Source organism: Chaetodon trifascialis, chromosome 12, assembly GCF_039877785.1.
Source record: "Chaetodon trifascialis isolate fChaTrf1 chromosome 12, fChaTrf1.hap1, whole genome shotgun sequence".
Taxonomy (NCBI): domain Eukaryota; kingdom Metazoa; phylum Chordata; class Actinopteri; order Chaetodontiformes; family Chaetodontidae; genus Chaetodon; species Chaetodon trifascialis.
Genome location: NC_092067.1, coordinates 12131576 through 12147373, shown reverse-complemented (window position 1 = coordinate 12147373; position 15798 = coordinate 12131576). Strand labels below are relative to the sequence as shown.

Genomic DNA, 15798 nt, shown 5'->3' with positions numbered 1-15798 from the left:
CTGTCCCAGGTTGAGTCAGTGTAAAAGAGGCAAGACAGTTGGTCATTAAGGGTGCAAGGTTTTCTTTTTTTGTCATTTTGTCAGCCAGTTAGCTTGGTTTTCACTCTGTCAGCTAGGGAATTAGTCACCGAGCTAGCCCACTGGTTAGTCCCTCCGTCAGTTGAGTCTGTCATTTCTCAGTAAATGTAGGCCGTAAACTGATTTCATTCTGGTCCCATTCATTATACGAAAAACCTGAAAATGATAGTTTGCATATTGTGTTGGTAGTTATTTCCATTTATGAGAATACCAGGGGAAAAACGAGTGGTTATTTCATGTAAAATCCCACATTCTGACTAAAACCTGAAGACTTGCTATGAATAACATCATGTACATGTGCAACAATCAGTGGTAAAAATAGAAACCTTCTATTAAAGCTGCTTCAAAATCAAAAGTCAGGTTATTATGCAATGACTGTTCTGCTCTGCCACTGTCCCTGCGTTCTGCTCTCTCTTTGTTTTCTGGAGTCCACTTTCTAGAGTGGAGGCCGCTCTCTTGGAAAGTTACACAAGCACTTAAGATCCAGTCAACAGAAAGCGTTCTGATAAAGAGGAGAAGGGAGGCAAGGAGAAATGGACAAGGGGAGAAAATCTCAACTATAATGGAGCCGTTAAAGCTTTATGTAAGGCTTGAATTCCTGCCCACCCTTGAGAACATCCATATGCACAAACCATTGTCTGCATTGACTCACTGCATGTGAACATGCAGTCCACTGAGTGCTCTACTCAGGCGCGTTCTGTTCTCGTGGCCTCATGAAAGCCTGCGGCTTGTCACGCTACAGGCCCCAAGACAATTTTAACTTAAACACCGTTCATGTTTCTGCTCTCTGTCTGAGTTAGAACCTCTTTTTGCTTTCTAAGAGCCTTTTTTTCTGTAATTATTGTTGCCTCTGATGGGAACAGGCAACATGCCACACAGTATGCTGAACTGCGCGGTCATGTTTTAGCCCGTGGGATTTGTCCTTCTCTAAGGGGATGAATGTCCGTTTTTTCCACTTGTTAGCATTCTTTAGCTGCTACCACATCCAGTTTCCTCAAATGCTGATTCCTGACAAACTGGCACATCGAGCTTGTGACAGTGACGCGACAACGAGATGATTGTCCTGCGTGGTGATTGGTGGCAAGTGTGTTTTCTGTCATAAGACACAGAGATTTTCAGTTGTTTTAAGCACAACTCTCTGCAGCTTATGATGGGTGAATCAGCTCGAGACATAACTACCGATGTACCAAATATTTTCTGAATGTCCATTCATTTATTTTAAGCCCTGTATAAGATCAAGGTACACTAATATTAGTATTTCACTGTTTGTAGACTCAGAGGATTTGATTTCCAGTAAGCCAGAGTGTTGTGAAGTCCAAATGTCCAAATTTATTGAATGCCTACGTGTATTGATGTTGACAAACTGATGAGTTACATTGGTTAAAGAAGAAGTCTGATGAATCACTGAGGATTTTGTGTGAGAATTTGTTTTCTGGGTGCTGACGTCATAAAATGTGACGACAGACGTTCAAAGCTTCTAACCCGAACCCCCTCTAAACCTCAATAGAAGCTGTGAATGTAAAAAATGTCCCTAATTCTTCTTTCAAGGCCTCCAAAAGGTCCACAGACTTCTTGAGCCGAGAGCATGAAATTCAAAGGTAACGTGAACTTAAATGTGTCGTTCATGTCTTTGCTTTGTGCAGAACCGTGAGCTGCAGATCATGAGGAAGCTGGACCACTGCAACATCGTCCGCCTGCGCTACTTCTTCTACTCCAGTGGAGACAAGGTCAGTTGGCTGAACGTGCATGGGGGTAAATTAAGGATTAATTAAAGATTCTAAAAGAATCTCCATCCATATGAAAACACAAAAGCACAACTTATTCTGTTCCCTCCACCCTCAAATTACCATCATTGACATATTGTCCCACATTTCTATAAACATATTCAAGGACGGGCCAAACGATGCATTCAGACATCCTGTTTTTCTCATATAACATGGATGACTGTCTCAATGATACGTTCATACATCACAGTCTCTTGCCCTCAAGACACTACCTCTCCTTGCTCTGCCTAAGAGTGCTTGAAGAATATTTCTTTTAAGTACCGGCTTGTTCATCCTCAAGAGCACATTAAAGGTTTCCTGAGCTTGCAATGTGTTTAAATGTGATTGAGCACTTGGCTTCAGTCAGAGTAGTAAAATAATTTAGCTTTTTCCCAAGTTCAGGACTCAGAGTAACGACTATTAATAATCACTGTAGATATAGTGGTAGTGTTTTATGTTGATTGCGTTGCCTTTTGAACTCCTGTCCACTGTGCTGTCTCCCATCATATGTCTTCCTCCTGGCCCACCGGGCCTTCGATAAATTCATTAGCACATACGCTACAGTACAGTACGACAGGGAAGTCCCTCTCTCCGACTGTGGCCTGGCCTTGCTGTCTGTCTCCGTCAACCGTCGGGGTCCCCTGGAGACGACGAGGCTGGACTATGTCATTTAACTAGCTGACAAACGGGCAGAGCTCCATGTGTCAAATATAGACACGCATGAACCTGGCACACTGCTGTTGGGTGCCCATGACACTGCAGCGAGGAATGCTTCCATGCTGCGTGTTCACCGAGGCCACGCGAGGCTGTGGGGGATTATAGGGCAAAGGTGATGATGAGAGTGGGTGGGAGGAGGGACGACTGAGAGATGGGAAGTGGTATCGGTTAATTATAGACCCCCTGTGTGCTGTTAGCTCCACCCAGTTGCCTCCTCTTGCCTCATGCCATGTGCTCACTGACCTCTGGGAATCACAGCTAATTCTTGGTATACTGACACACTTGTCACCACACTGACTCCACACTTTGCCAGCTTGGTTTTTGTTATCGCGGTCATTTTGTTATTCGATCACCCCCATTTTTTTGATTGTATCTTTCATTGCGTTCACATTTGCACCTTTTTAAAATCCCCCCTCCTTCATGTATGCATTTGTGCACCCCTCCTCTTCATCCTCCTCCTCCTCTCCTGCCTCACCATCTCACTCCAGGCTAATTATGGAGACTGGCACCATGTTGTTGGTATGGGGATTTACCACCCATAGAGGCTGGAGTGAGAGGGTCTAGTGAAGTAGGCAAAAGGTAATGTCATCCGCATAGGGAGGTTAGTGGATGGATGGAGAGTCGCAGACAAGTTGATGGATCGATGCAAGAAAATAAAAGCAAGAGGGCGAGTCAGAGAAAAGATGAGGACAGGTCAGGTGTGTGGAGGAGCTGCTGGTGTCCTGATGCGAGGGTTCACGCTGGCTGCTGCCGTGAGCCGGGCTAAGACTACTACTGCAGCTGTAACCATCTGCATGTGCGCAGGTCATCTTATGCAACTGCTGGCATGTGGCGTGCTTGACACACACAGTGTGCTTCTGCTTTTACCCTTTAACCACTTGTATAATACTGTTCAAACAGACGGCCTCTGGTCCAAGCGGCGTGGGCAGCTAGGCAAACAGCCAGTTGACTTTTACCTCTTCAGAATATGCAGTCGCACAGATAATGCATGGAAGACGTTCGGCTGACACGCAGTTGCCCTCAGCTGTGTGTGTACACAAAAGCACACGGTTGCTTTCAGGAGCTTCACTTGAGTCTTTGACATGCAAACCTACAAAACATCAACATTCCTGTCAGCACGGTGTGAAGCTACAGGCTTTTTTCCCCTGTTGCATAAAAACAAAAATTCAGTTCATTCTCAAGGTTTGACATATTTCTTACACTGACATGCATTTCTAATGTGAATTACAAAGTTCATAAAATAGTGGGAGACATGGCAGCATTAACCTACAACAGAAAAACTGTTGTTGGGCCCCTATTGACCCCCAGCTCTCTAATTTGAGTAAATACACCTTTATTTAGGAATATGCAACACAAAATAAAAGCCCTTCAGACTAGATTTTGACACCTGAGGATCAGGTAGACGACTTGCACTGGTTGGTTTCTGGGGCTCAGGGCAAAAACACTGAAGCTTCCATGTTTAGTCTGCGTGTTGCTCTTCACATGATGGTCGCTTGAAGATGACTGGGTGCACAGAGAGTAGGGACAAAAGTGGTTGGTTGACCTCACAGCTTATTTTGGTCCCAGGGCCCATTAGCAGGTTAATCTGCCCCTCACTATCCCAATGTAGCTTTCCAATGATCCTGGTCCTGCTGTGGTGGAGCTACAGGATTTACCACCAAACAGTATTACGAGTGAGAGTTTATGGCTATGCCAATGCCTGACATATATGTGGCTGTGGCCCCTGCACACACTTATAGATTTATTCTGAGATCTAAAGCACCAAGTTGCAACTGTCTTCATTAGCTGTATGTCCCTCTAAGCGTCTGTCTCTCTGTTGTTTCACAGCTTCATTAACATTGATGGTTGTGTATGTTTCTCCAATCATATGGATTTCTACATGCATTATGTCATGTGCTGACTCATGTATTGTGCCGAGCATGATTGAGTATACTCACATGTGACCAGGGAGCGCAAACCCACATGCTAATGTGAGCTGCACTGGAAACTGACATGCACACAGGCTATTACGTACTGTACAGATCCCACCACTGCCCTCCTCCTGGACAGCGCAGCATGGTGATTGATAGATTGCTGAGCCAGTCGTTCAGGTGCAAGCCATTTTCTCAGCAAATTAGAGGCTGAATTATTTAGCCGGGAGCAAGCAAGGAGCCAATCAGATCTCCCCCTCCCCCCAAGCTAACCATCTGGGAACAAGCCAAGGAAGTGGCTTTGTGAAGCAGGAAGTGAGTCATCGCTGTTGCTAGGCTAAATATAGCTTTGGTGGCGCTACCGGGAGGTGGAGTGGGCCTTCTCCTCGTCACAAATGTTATCAATGGGAGTTTTGCTAGTGGAGAAGGAATGGCTGTGCACACACGCAGGCAGAGTGTGGGGGGAGGGTGACAGACAAGTGTGTAAACGAGTCTACCGATGTCTGAGAGCTGTTTGGGGAAATGCTGCTCATCGTCACTGATAGCTGCACCCGTTTGCATTAGCCCCCCTCCCATTCTCCCAGTCCTCTCAGCCCTTTCGCTCAGTCACCATATATGTGTCTAATTGAGTAGGAGAGAGCAGTCAGTACAAAGCAGGGCATTGAGCTGACAGAAGTGTACCACGCAGTCTGTCTGGGAGCTCCTCACACAGCACCAGCTCACTCATTGCACTTTGCAGACCTGCAGCTCTGTCCACTCTGTCCTCAGCTGCCGGGCAGACTGTTAGCACTGCTAACAGACAGGGGAGAGGAGGCCAAAGGAAAAGGATGCTCGAGATAAGAGGGAGAGAATAATTAGGTGATTGAAGTCGTGCTCTGCTATATCACCCTGAGGCAGCACGTCTAACAGGCCCGTGTTTGATTGTTGGACAATGGTCAACCATACTGGTCAGTGAAAGTATTACATGAGGCTTTACTGATTCATTTCCCAGCTCTGGTGCTATACTCTCAAACATTTAGTGAGCACAAAGCATATAATGTTGCAGATATGCTAAGATAGGCCAAAGCATGTCTTCTGAAGGCTCAGCTTTTCCACCTAACAAACCTCCAGGGACAGACAGGCTCGCTGTGAATGCATGAATGGGTGTGCGAGCAATGAGTTACGAGCGATGAGTGTGATTTGCAGTCTTGACTTGTAGGCCTCAAACAATGGATTCACAAGAAACACCCGATGACTCAGTGCTTGCTAACTCTGGTAAGAATCAAAGGAAGTCCTGGAATAATTGGGTGGAGAAGCCTCACATACAGCATCCTTTCAGGGCCGGTGTGCTCCAGAGTAGAACGTGCACAAGCCCGCCCTCCAGCACGGGCCGCGTCCAACCAGGAAATGAGGAAATGATATCATTGTCTGCGGCCGCTGTTGGAGTACAGGCCTTTATGACGCACGGTTGTGTATTTCCTGTCCTCAGGGGAAGAGTCCTGTACAATGGATCCCCAGTTAGGCTGTGAGGACACATCATTTACATCAGCTCACAAACGGCTTCTTTCATCAGGGGAAGACCTATCACGTTCATTTTGACATATGGGGCAGCTGGCATGTGCATGGATGTGCGTGTATGTTGTAGTCACATTCTGTCTTGTCAGGGGGACTCTTTTCCTTGACATTGCAAACTCTAATACTTGTTTTCAAAAGATTTTTTTGAACTGCTCTCCCGATTTGTGCGTGTGCATGCACGACCTTGATTTTCTCTTTTTTGCTTCTCTCCAACAGAAAGATGAAGTTTATCTGAATTTGGTTCTGGATTATGTTCCTGAGACTGTCTACAGAGTGGCCAGACACTACAGCCGAGCCAAACAGACCCTGCCCATGGTTTATGTCAAGGTATAGAAGTGTGTGTGTGTGTGCGTGCGTGCGTGCGTGCGTGCGTGCGTGCGTGCGTGCGTGCGTGCGTGTGTGCGTGTGTTTGTGTGTGCATGTGCATGTGTTTGTGTGTCGTAACCACCGTTTTTAATCAAACTCACAGCTCGTATGTGTTTGTTGATGGTTTTAGAGTTCTAGTCATCGAGTTTTAGACAGACACCCCCTAACTCTGCATGTTATGCTGTTTGTGACTAATAAAGGATGTCTTCTTCTTCTTCTTCTTCTTAAGTCCTGTATATTTTTGGATAAAGTACCGAGTGTAACATTTATTTTATTAAAACCTGAACCCAAAGCAACAATTTCAATGAAATTAAAATGATGTCCCCAGCTTTAGTCCGCTCAGTATCAGCACTGCCTCTGAGTACATAAGGATGTACTGATTTCTGCTTAAACGTTCTCAGTTTCATCAACTTCCTTCTTGCTTTACTGTAAAAGAAAATACTTTGCATAAAGAATATGACGGGATCGAAGTGAAGGTGTGACCAGATATTTTCACAGCGCTGTATTTTACACATCTCTGCCTCTCATGCCATGTTTCTCTTTCACACTGTGTGAAACTTGTCTGTTACTTTTCAAGTTATTTCTTGGCTGTGACACATTTGTGAGACAAATGTGAGAATAATTTGCGAAGGCAAAAAACTCATTGGACATGGCCTCTTCAGTCGAAATGATTTTCCTATTGCAGTGAAGTAATTGAAAAAATCACCTCCAGTTAATTATTCCCACAGAGCAGAAGCACTCACAGTCACCTTTTTAACTACATCACTGATATAAATATTCATTAACACAGGAAATGTGGGATGAGAAGGCACATATTAGAAGGCACATATTAGCTGTAATAAGACAAAGAAGCAATTTTTGTCATTTTGCAAGAAAATACTTAGCTTGATTGAGATACCTAAATGAATAACTGAATTACCTAAAGATGTGATGCATTAAAGCTGCAGTAGGTGTATAAAAGTAATTTTTTGTCATATTTGCACAAACCGTCCCTATGCCCAGACCATGAAACCTGTAATCTGTGGAAAAAAACCCCCCAGCTCCATTGGTCCCACCTACTGCTCCTACTGCGATTTGCAAGAATCTACTGCGCCCGACACAAAACAACCAATCAGAGCCAGAGGAGCGTCTGAGGGAGTGTCTGACATCTGTCAATCACTACTCACACGCTGCGAACCGCTCCCTCCCTCCGCTCATGCTGCCGGCTGCCACTCAGTCAAACAGCTCTGTGAGCGGCGTCAGGAGGCGAGTGAAAGCTGGCAGAACAACAGTCACACGCATAGGAGAAACTGCCCATACCACCACTGCCAACAACAGCATATCCGTCCTGTCTCAAAATGATTCTTAAGTGGTTGTTTCCAGACACTGCACTTGCTGTTTGTCATAACCTGTGTGTGTTTCTCTATGTAGTTGTACATGTACCAGCTGTTCAGGAGCCTGGCCTACATCCACTCATTTGGGATCTGTCATCGGGACATCAAGCCCCAGAATCTGCTGCTGGATCCAGAGACCGCCGTGCTCAAGCTCTGCGACTTTGGCAGGTGAGACTCAGTGATTTACAGCCCACAGCTGGTTAGCTTAGCTTAGCATAAAGATTGGAAACAGGGGGCTAACTGGGCTCTATCTGAAGGTAACAAAATCTGCCTACCAGCACTTATAAAGCTCACTGATTAACTTGCTATTCAGCATCTTTTGTCATCCTAGAGTCTCCAGAGAGTCACTGCACCCAGACAAGAAATAGCACCCTCCCCATAACATCGCTACATGCTGTTGAATAATGCAACGTGTTAATTAGTGAGCTTTAGAGGTGCTGGGAGGTGAATTTGTTTAGCTCTGGACAGAGCCAGTCTAGCTGTTTCCCCTCTTTTTCCAGTATGCTAAGCTAAGCTAATCGTCTCCTGGCTGGAGAGCCATGTGTAGTGTAAAGACATGATAGTGTCACGTATCGATCTTTGTATTTATCTTCGTAAGCATATTTCCCAAAATGTTGAACTATTCCTTTATAGCTGAAACGTGTGGACAGTCTATTGTGTTCATCTGAGGAGTTTAAATGTGTGAACAGTTACCGTGTGAAGAGGTAGTGGGCAGTAGTTTATTGTTTATCCGGAACTCACCTGCGGAAATCCTTCATTTTAGGTCACATTTGGCTTCTTTTTGGCCAATTTGCCGCAGAGTATGGCAACGACAATAATCCCGTGCTTTTATTTTGTGTGCAGTGCTAAGCAGCTGGTCCGCGGAGAGCCTAATGTGTCCTACATCTGCTCTCGCTACTATCGAGCCCCTGAGCTCATCTTTGGTGCGACTGACTACACTTCCAGCATAGGTAGGCTCATCACTTCAGCCTTAAGAAGCACTTCAAGCTTAACCTCAGCACCGATGTGGTTTCATTACATGTTAAAAGATGAACACACTGCTGCTCATCCAGGTCATCTCTGCCCCTCTTTTACTTGTGTCTGACTTCTCTCTCTTTTTGGTGACCTCTCCTTTTACTTCAGATGTGTGGTCAGCTGGCTGCGTGCTGGCAGAGTTGCTGCTAGGGCAACCAATCTTCCCCGGTGACAGTGGAGTGGATCAGTTGGTTGAAATTATCAAGGTAATCCCCTGGGTGACTCACAGAGGGTAAAAGTGTTCATATCTGACACAGAGGGTTCTTCAGAATGAACGGGAATTCAACTTGAAGATGTGACGCCGTGTCCTGTTCTTTCATCCTGTTCTTCCCAGGTTCTCGGTACCCCCACCCGAGAGCAGATCCGCGAGATGAACCCCAACTACACTGAGTTCAAATTTCCCCAGATTAAGGCACACCCTTGGACTAAGGTGAGTCAACAGGTACAGCAGCTCTTTTACTTCTCTAAGATCCACCCCTGCATTATGCTTGTGCTGCTAACGTGTCGCTCCACAGCCATCCAGCCTCATCACACCTACACAACACGAGGCCTGAACAGCCCCACACCTGCTCTGAGCCTTTTAAGACCCCATGAAGCATCACTGGTACAATGAAAGGCTAAAGGCTTACGCATTTGGTAGTTTGCTGCATGTGAAGCATTCTAAACGTGCCATCAAATAGTCTGAGCAGTGTTTATCCATGCAGTATGGCTGCTTTGTGTTCTTGTCAAATGTGTGTTCGCTCCTTTCTGAACAACCTTGAGAAAGCGAAGGTAGCAACTCTACACTGTCGCTACTGAGTGAAGGTTTTTCGCCTGCCTGTGGATACACAAACTGCATTAAAGTCTTGTCAGATCCCAACCGAAAGTCTCTGTCAAGCTAATGTTACGTTTTGAATATGTATGCTATCTGATTTTGTTTTCTTTGCGTTTCAGAGTTGAAATGCGGCTCTGGAGAAATGCATTGCACTGCATTCATTTGAGCAGATGCTTTTGCCTAGCTGAACATGTTGTAAGGGTTGGTTGAGTATACCGAACCTGTGACATGTCAATTACAGCACAGTGTCAGACTGACTGAGGAGTTCACCCTGCTCGGTCAGTCCTTCATCTGTCAGTCTGATGTTTTCAGGCCCAACCTGACTTAAACTGGCAGCGTAGTGTATGTTTGAAGTCGTAGTGTAAATGAAACAGGTGGGAAACAGTAAAGGGACATTCAGTCTTCCTGGCCCCCCGTCAGGAGTCCCACCCTTAGCTCTTGCATTGGATAACAGAGTCGTCCAATCAGCAGGCAGCAGCGTGTCCTCCTGTTGGCCTCTCAGGCGCCCTGCTGTGGTCACCCTCTGCAACTGCGTTCAGTCACTACGACCACGGTTCAGTTCCAGCAGTCAAATACTTTCATTGATTCAAACCTCGACATACAACCAGGTTTCATAAAATCAGGACACAAGTTCATTTTGTATGTGTTTGTGTGTGTGTGTGTGTGTGTGTGTGTGTGTGTGTGTGTTTTAACCACAGTGGAATGTCTTCTTTCCTTTGACAGCGCTGGAGAGTCGACTTCACGCGATCACTGCTGACGTCCGTTCTTTGTGTCTAATTGCTGTTCAGGTGTTCCGGCCGCGCACGCCTCCAGAGGCCATCGCCCTGTGCTCTCGCCTGCTGGAGTACACGCCCACGGCCCGCCTCACTCCTCTAGAGGCCTGCGCGCACTCCTTCTTTGACGAGCTGCGCGACCCCAACGTCAAACTGCCCAACGGGAGAGAGAAGCCCTCGCTCTTCAATTTCACCACCCAGGGTACGCAGGTGTCACTCATGTGCACTCAATCAGAAATATAATTGAAAAGAGTGATTCAGCCTTTTTCTTAGAATGTGTGCTCTCATGCTAGGAAACTTTGGAGGAAACTTTGTAAAAACACCACCTGTTCACTTTTCTTTTTCTCCAGAGTTATCCAGTAATCCCTCTTTGGCCTCCATACTCATCCCTGCACACGCCCGCAGCCAGGCCGCTGCCTCTACCCCAACTAACGCCTCTGCTACCACAGGTTAGAGCCAGGCTTCCTCTGACAGACACCTCTTTTATGCAGCTCGAAGCCGTGCCTTTGTCACTCTCACACTAACTTTCCGGACCTAACTGTAAATGATCATCTCCTCTTCCCGTCCGTAGATGGCAGCAGCACAGAGCGAGGTCCCAGCACCACCACCGCCTCTGCCTCAGCCTCCAACTCCACCTCCTGAGCCCACAGACCACCCGCCCTGCCCCGGTCTCAGCCCCAGCCCACGGCCTCTCCATTGCCCCGGCCAGGGGGTGAGCTCCGCTCCGCTCAGCTCTGCTCTGACCTGCTCTCCTCCCTGACAGCAGTGGAGCGATGCTGACGCAGTCTGGGTTCAACAGCTAGCCAACAGCCCCATGCCATGACCACAAACCAAGCATCCCCAATCTTTATCCCTGACTGGCCCCCTCATCCAGCTGTTTGAACTCTCCTCCATCCTCCGTCAAAGACATCTCTCCGTGCCCTTTCAGCGGGGGAAGCGAGGCGCAGGGCCCGAGGTGTTGTCAACTGTACTATTGATAAAAGTACACTGTACATGTATACACAATGCTAGCCTGCTAATGTTTGTAAGAGGACAATCTGTAGAAAAAGTCCTAAGCTGTTCCCCTTGGCCCTCCTTTCCTTACCTGGCCTCCCTCCTCTGTCCTGTCCACCTCCACATTGTTCCATTTTTCTGCAACCTCAGCCTTTGACCTCTGACCCCAGCGTCCCCTGGCCAACACCCCCTCCCCTACGGTTCCTCCTGTAGTGCATGGCCTGAGTATGGTTAGGATCACCCGGGCGTCACCCCGCCCTCTCACTTCTCACCTCCACTTCTGCAGACAAGGCATGAGGCTCACGCACGGGTATACACACACACACACACACACAGACACTCATAAACACACAAGCACATCCTCACGCACATGGATGCATGATGATCATGATGTATGTGGAAAGACGCAGCCCACTTGCGGGGGTAACGTTTGGACAGGTTGTGCTTTGTTTCTTTGCCTGGGGTTGTTTTTAAATGGTTAGCAAGCTATTTTACTCGACTTTGTTTTTATTTTTTTTTTTTGTTTGTTTTGTTTGTTTTGTACTCTGGGCAGATGTTTTTGGATTGCCATGTGCGATGGATGTGACATGTATCCGGTCGTGTGTGCTTGTATAATATATACATACAATACAAAACAAACATGCATACATACACACACAGTTTATATATTACTTTTCCTTATGTATAAAAAGTATATATAGATATTATGTATATTAACTACAATGGTTCAGAATTCATTTATGGTGAGCTCATATCTGGCAGAGCAGTGGCAATATTTGCTGCTGCCTAAAGACAATAGATTTAGATAAGGTGGTGTCTTTTTTTGTTTTTTCTGTTTTATTTGTTTTGCTGGAGTGTGGTTCGATTCCAGCAGTCACTTCCTTGTTCTCCTGTGTTGTCCGTATTAAGGCTGTAGATGGATTTTAGGGCATTGCTCTATTCCCTGTCTTTGTACCGACCCTGTCTGTAACAGTGTTCCTGTGGCAGTGCAGTGTCCAGACAAACATCGTCCCCCTGTCCAGCTCTTCCTCTCTCTGTCCCTGTGAAGAATCCAACATGTTTCTCAACACTTTTCTGCCCTCGACTCCTCGAGAAGTCCCGGCCGATGGTCTCCGGCTCACCGCGGACCGTCTCGCGTGTTGTGACCACTGACTTGCGCTCTTTCTCCTCCACCTGCCGCACATAGAGCCACTCGGTACAGTCTGTCGAAGCGTCTTATTTACAGAGAATACTCACTACATTTTAAAGTTAAAAAAAAAAGAAAAAGAAAAGAAAAAAGCAGAATTTGTATATACAGTATAAATGCTCCTCACCAAAATTCTGACTTGTATGACTTGTATGTTGTTTTTTTATGTTGATTTTTTTTTTTTTTTTTCCATGTTGTGTTCAAGGTATGTATATATGCAGACCCATGTACTGTTTATGAGCAAAAACAAAGATGACAAAGGGTAGGGAAAGACATGAAAAAGATTTAAAAAAAGAAAAAAAAGAAGCAGAATCAGGGCAAAACTGATGTTGTTTATGGATATTGTAGATGATGATGATGATGATGATCAGCTTTATCCAGCCATATGTTCAATCTTACCTGTACAGTACAGTAGATGACAGCTGTATTATTGTAACAAGAACTAGTCATGTATAGTGTAACTATAGTTTGGAGTGCCTTTGCTTTCATACACCTTCGCCTTGTTCTCCCCCCGCCCCCCAGCCCTCCTCACCCAGCCCCCGCCATCAGCCCCCACCCCCCTGATATTGTGACTCTCCCTTTGGTGCTGTTGAATGTCCTGCTATCCTGCAACACACTCTCTCTCTCACACACACACGCACACACACGTTCGCACTCTTCCACTTGATTTTCAGCCCCCTCCACTCGCACCTCTTTCCCTGTTTCATTGCACACTTAATGTAATATAGAGACCTTGTTCATTGTAAGGATATTTTCCTTAACTGATGATACAGTAGACAAGTGTTTATTTTAGATGTTTTATCTTGGACACACACACGCACAAACATGGAAACCACAGTCCTGGCACGGACTCCGGGGCATGAAGGTGGGTGTTGGTGGTGGCGGCGGGGTGTTGTGGACGGCAGCAGGGGTTAAAAAGGCCTCATATACTGTATATATACAATACAGTACAGTTTCTGTATTACTCACAGTGTTGGTTCTGTTACCAAAGCCAAACTAAGATGTAGTTGTGATGAGCCATCCTCAGAGGCAGTCAGTGTATTCTGTCTCTCTTCTTCTCTCTCTGGATATTTTGTTGTTTCGCTGTCCTCTTGCTTGTTCTCCTCCCTGTCTGCATATTCGGGGGGAATTCAGTAGCACCTAAGGGGTCGAGTCATGTAGCCTCTCTCCTGTCTCCTGCTTGCTGTAATTTAGCATTCATGAACGTGTTGCTACCACCAGACAGTTTGACCACCTCACCCTACCCCTAACTCCAGTTCAATAAAAACACCACAAAGGTTACCAAAAAAGAAGGCAAGCAAGTATGTATGCTAGTATGATAGATTATACTAGTGTATGTACTAGTTTGATACGCTAACTGGGTTTAACTGGGGTTAAAGAAAAGAAAAATCATAGAAAATACTACAAAAACATCCTGTATAACAGTACTACTACTTGAATGCCTCTGTTTGTGACTGAAATTTTTATTTCATTTGTTTTTGTTTGTTTGTTTTGTTCTGTGAAGGTATGCTAAATGTGCACCTCTGTAAATATTCCCTCTGCGTGCTCTGAGGAATAGTTCCCTGGTACTGTAATTTGCATTAAATAAAGAGTAGGATAGCCTGGAAATGATCAAGCACCGTGTCCGCTCCGTCTTCTTTCAGTCAGCGTGCTGCTGTCTCCTCACGTCTTCTCTTCATTAAAACTTTGGAAAGCAAAGTGGACAGCGTCCTATTTTGGAAAAGTGTGATGGGTAAAGAAAACTCTCACTACTTGTGTAACATGAAAAAGATGGTGGCTCCAGCATGAATACAATCAAATGCTTTAAATGTGATTCTTCCATATATTCACATTAAATATTTATATTTATATATAACAGGGGTTTACATGGCAGTTTCATGGCAGTGACTGTGAGGCTGACGTTTTGAGTGAAATGCTTATGTTAGCATGCTAACATGCTGATGATTAGCAGGTATAATGTTTAGCATGTTCACTAGCTTAGTTTAGCATGCTAACATTTGCTAATTAGCATATTACACAAAGTGCATGTGAGGCTGATGGGAATGCCATTACTTCAGGGATGACCAAAGTTATTGCAAAACATCCTATGAGACAATTCATCCAACAATTGTTGAGACATTTTGATCACAACCACAAATGTCATCCTCATGGTGGCGCTAGAGGAAGGCAGTAGGATTCATTGTCTGAGGATCGTGAATGTTGGTAATTCATCCAATAGTTGAAGAGATAAGTCTGCTGGGACAAAGTGGTGTTCTCACAGACTGACACTGCTATCAAGATACTTTTATACTAAAGAGGAAATGATACAGCGTGTGACTATCAGTCAGTAAAACTGTCACTTTGGAAAGTCAGTGCCAGTCAAACTTCTCAAATACACATCAAAAGTTTAATACTTATTCTTTTCTGGAGCTGTTTCACTGCCATGCAGAAGTGCATTGTGGAAGAATAGCATCCATCAACAGCACACTCAAAAATTGATTGTATTTCTATTACTTCTACTTTTTGACTAATATGTGAAATATTAGGACCATTTCTTAAAGAACCAGATCAGTCTCTGGCCTCGCCCCAATGTCCCCCTTAAGGCCTTAAGCCCTGAACCCTGACATCACCTGGTAAGAGCTTGAGTGGAATGGCAATTTGCGACATTTTGTAATCTTGTGGGTTTTGGACTTTTTATTTCACGTTTTTTACTTTCTTCACGGCCACGTCTTCTAGACTCCTGCCTCACAGAGTGGATGAGAGGTAACTGTCAAATAACAGCATCATACACTTTCATGTGTTGTTAATTAACAAAAGGGTAATATACAAACATTCAGGTTAACATACAAATTAAATTCAAATGACACAAGAACATAGAATGTAAAATGAAAATGCTGAAAGACCATTACCTACAAGTGAAAAACACAAGTACACATATACAAACATAAATATAGTCAGAGGTGTGCATGATGTAGGCCTTTGATAAATCTATTACTTTTTGTTGTTTAATAAACTGAGTGAGGAGGAGAAAAAGGGAAATCTTAGGTTGAGATTTACAACATTTCTGTGAATAAAAAAAACATTGCTAATATCCATCCATCCATTGTTTATACCTGACTATCTCTTTTCAGGGTTGTGTGGGGTGGGGGGGGCTGGAGCCTATCTCAGCTGTCAACGGGCAAGAGGCGGGGTGCACCCTGAGCCAGTCGCCAGCCGATCGTAGGGCAACATATACAGACATACAACCATTCACGCTCACACTAAGGACAATTTTAGAG

At 45.1% G+C, this 15798-nt stretch overlaps 1 protein-coding gene across 2 annotated transcripts in view; it reads left to right on the top strand.

The window, feature by feature from the left end:
* Positions 1-14156, top strand: part of gsk3ba (glycogen synthase kinase 3 beta, genome duplicate a) — a 29221-nt gene extending 15065 nt beyond the window's left edge. Inside the window, exons 3-11 of one of the 2 annotated variants that reach the window (XM_070975260.1) lie at positions 1722-1805; positions 6239-6349; positions 7799-7929; positions 8605-8711; positions 8884-8981; positions 9110-9205; positions 10378-10564; positions 10713-10811; positions 10934-14156. In XM_070975260.1, coding sequence (XP_070831361.1) covers positions 1722-1805; positions 6239-6349; positions 7799-7929; positions 8605-8711; positions 8884-8981; positions 9110-9205; positions 10378-10564; positions 10713-10811; positions 10934-11004 — 984 coding nt within the window. In that variant the 3' untranslated portion in view covers positions 11005-14156. Of the gene's footprint in view, positions 1-1721; positions 1806-6238; positions 6350-7798; positions 7930-8604; positions 8712-8883; positions 8982-9109; positions 9218-10377; positions 10565-10712; positions 10812-10933 lie in introns of both variants that reach the window. The other variant, XM_070975259.1, reaches the window with a different exon arrangement.
* Positions 14157-15798: the final 1642 nt, after the last annotated feature.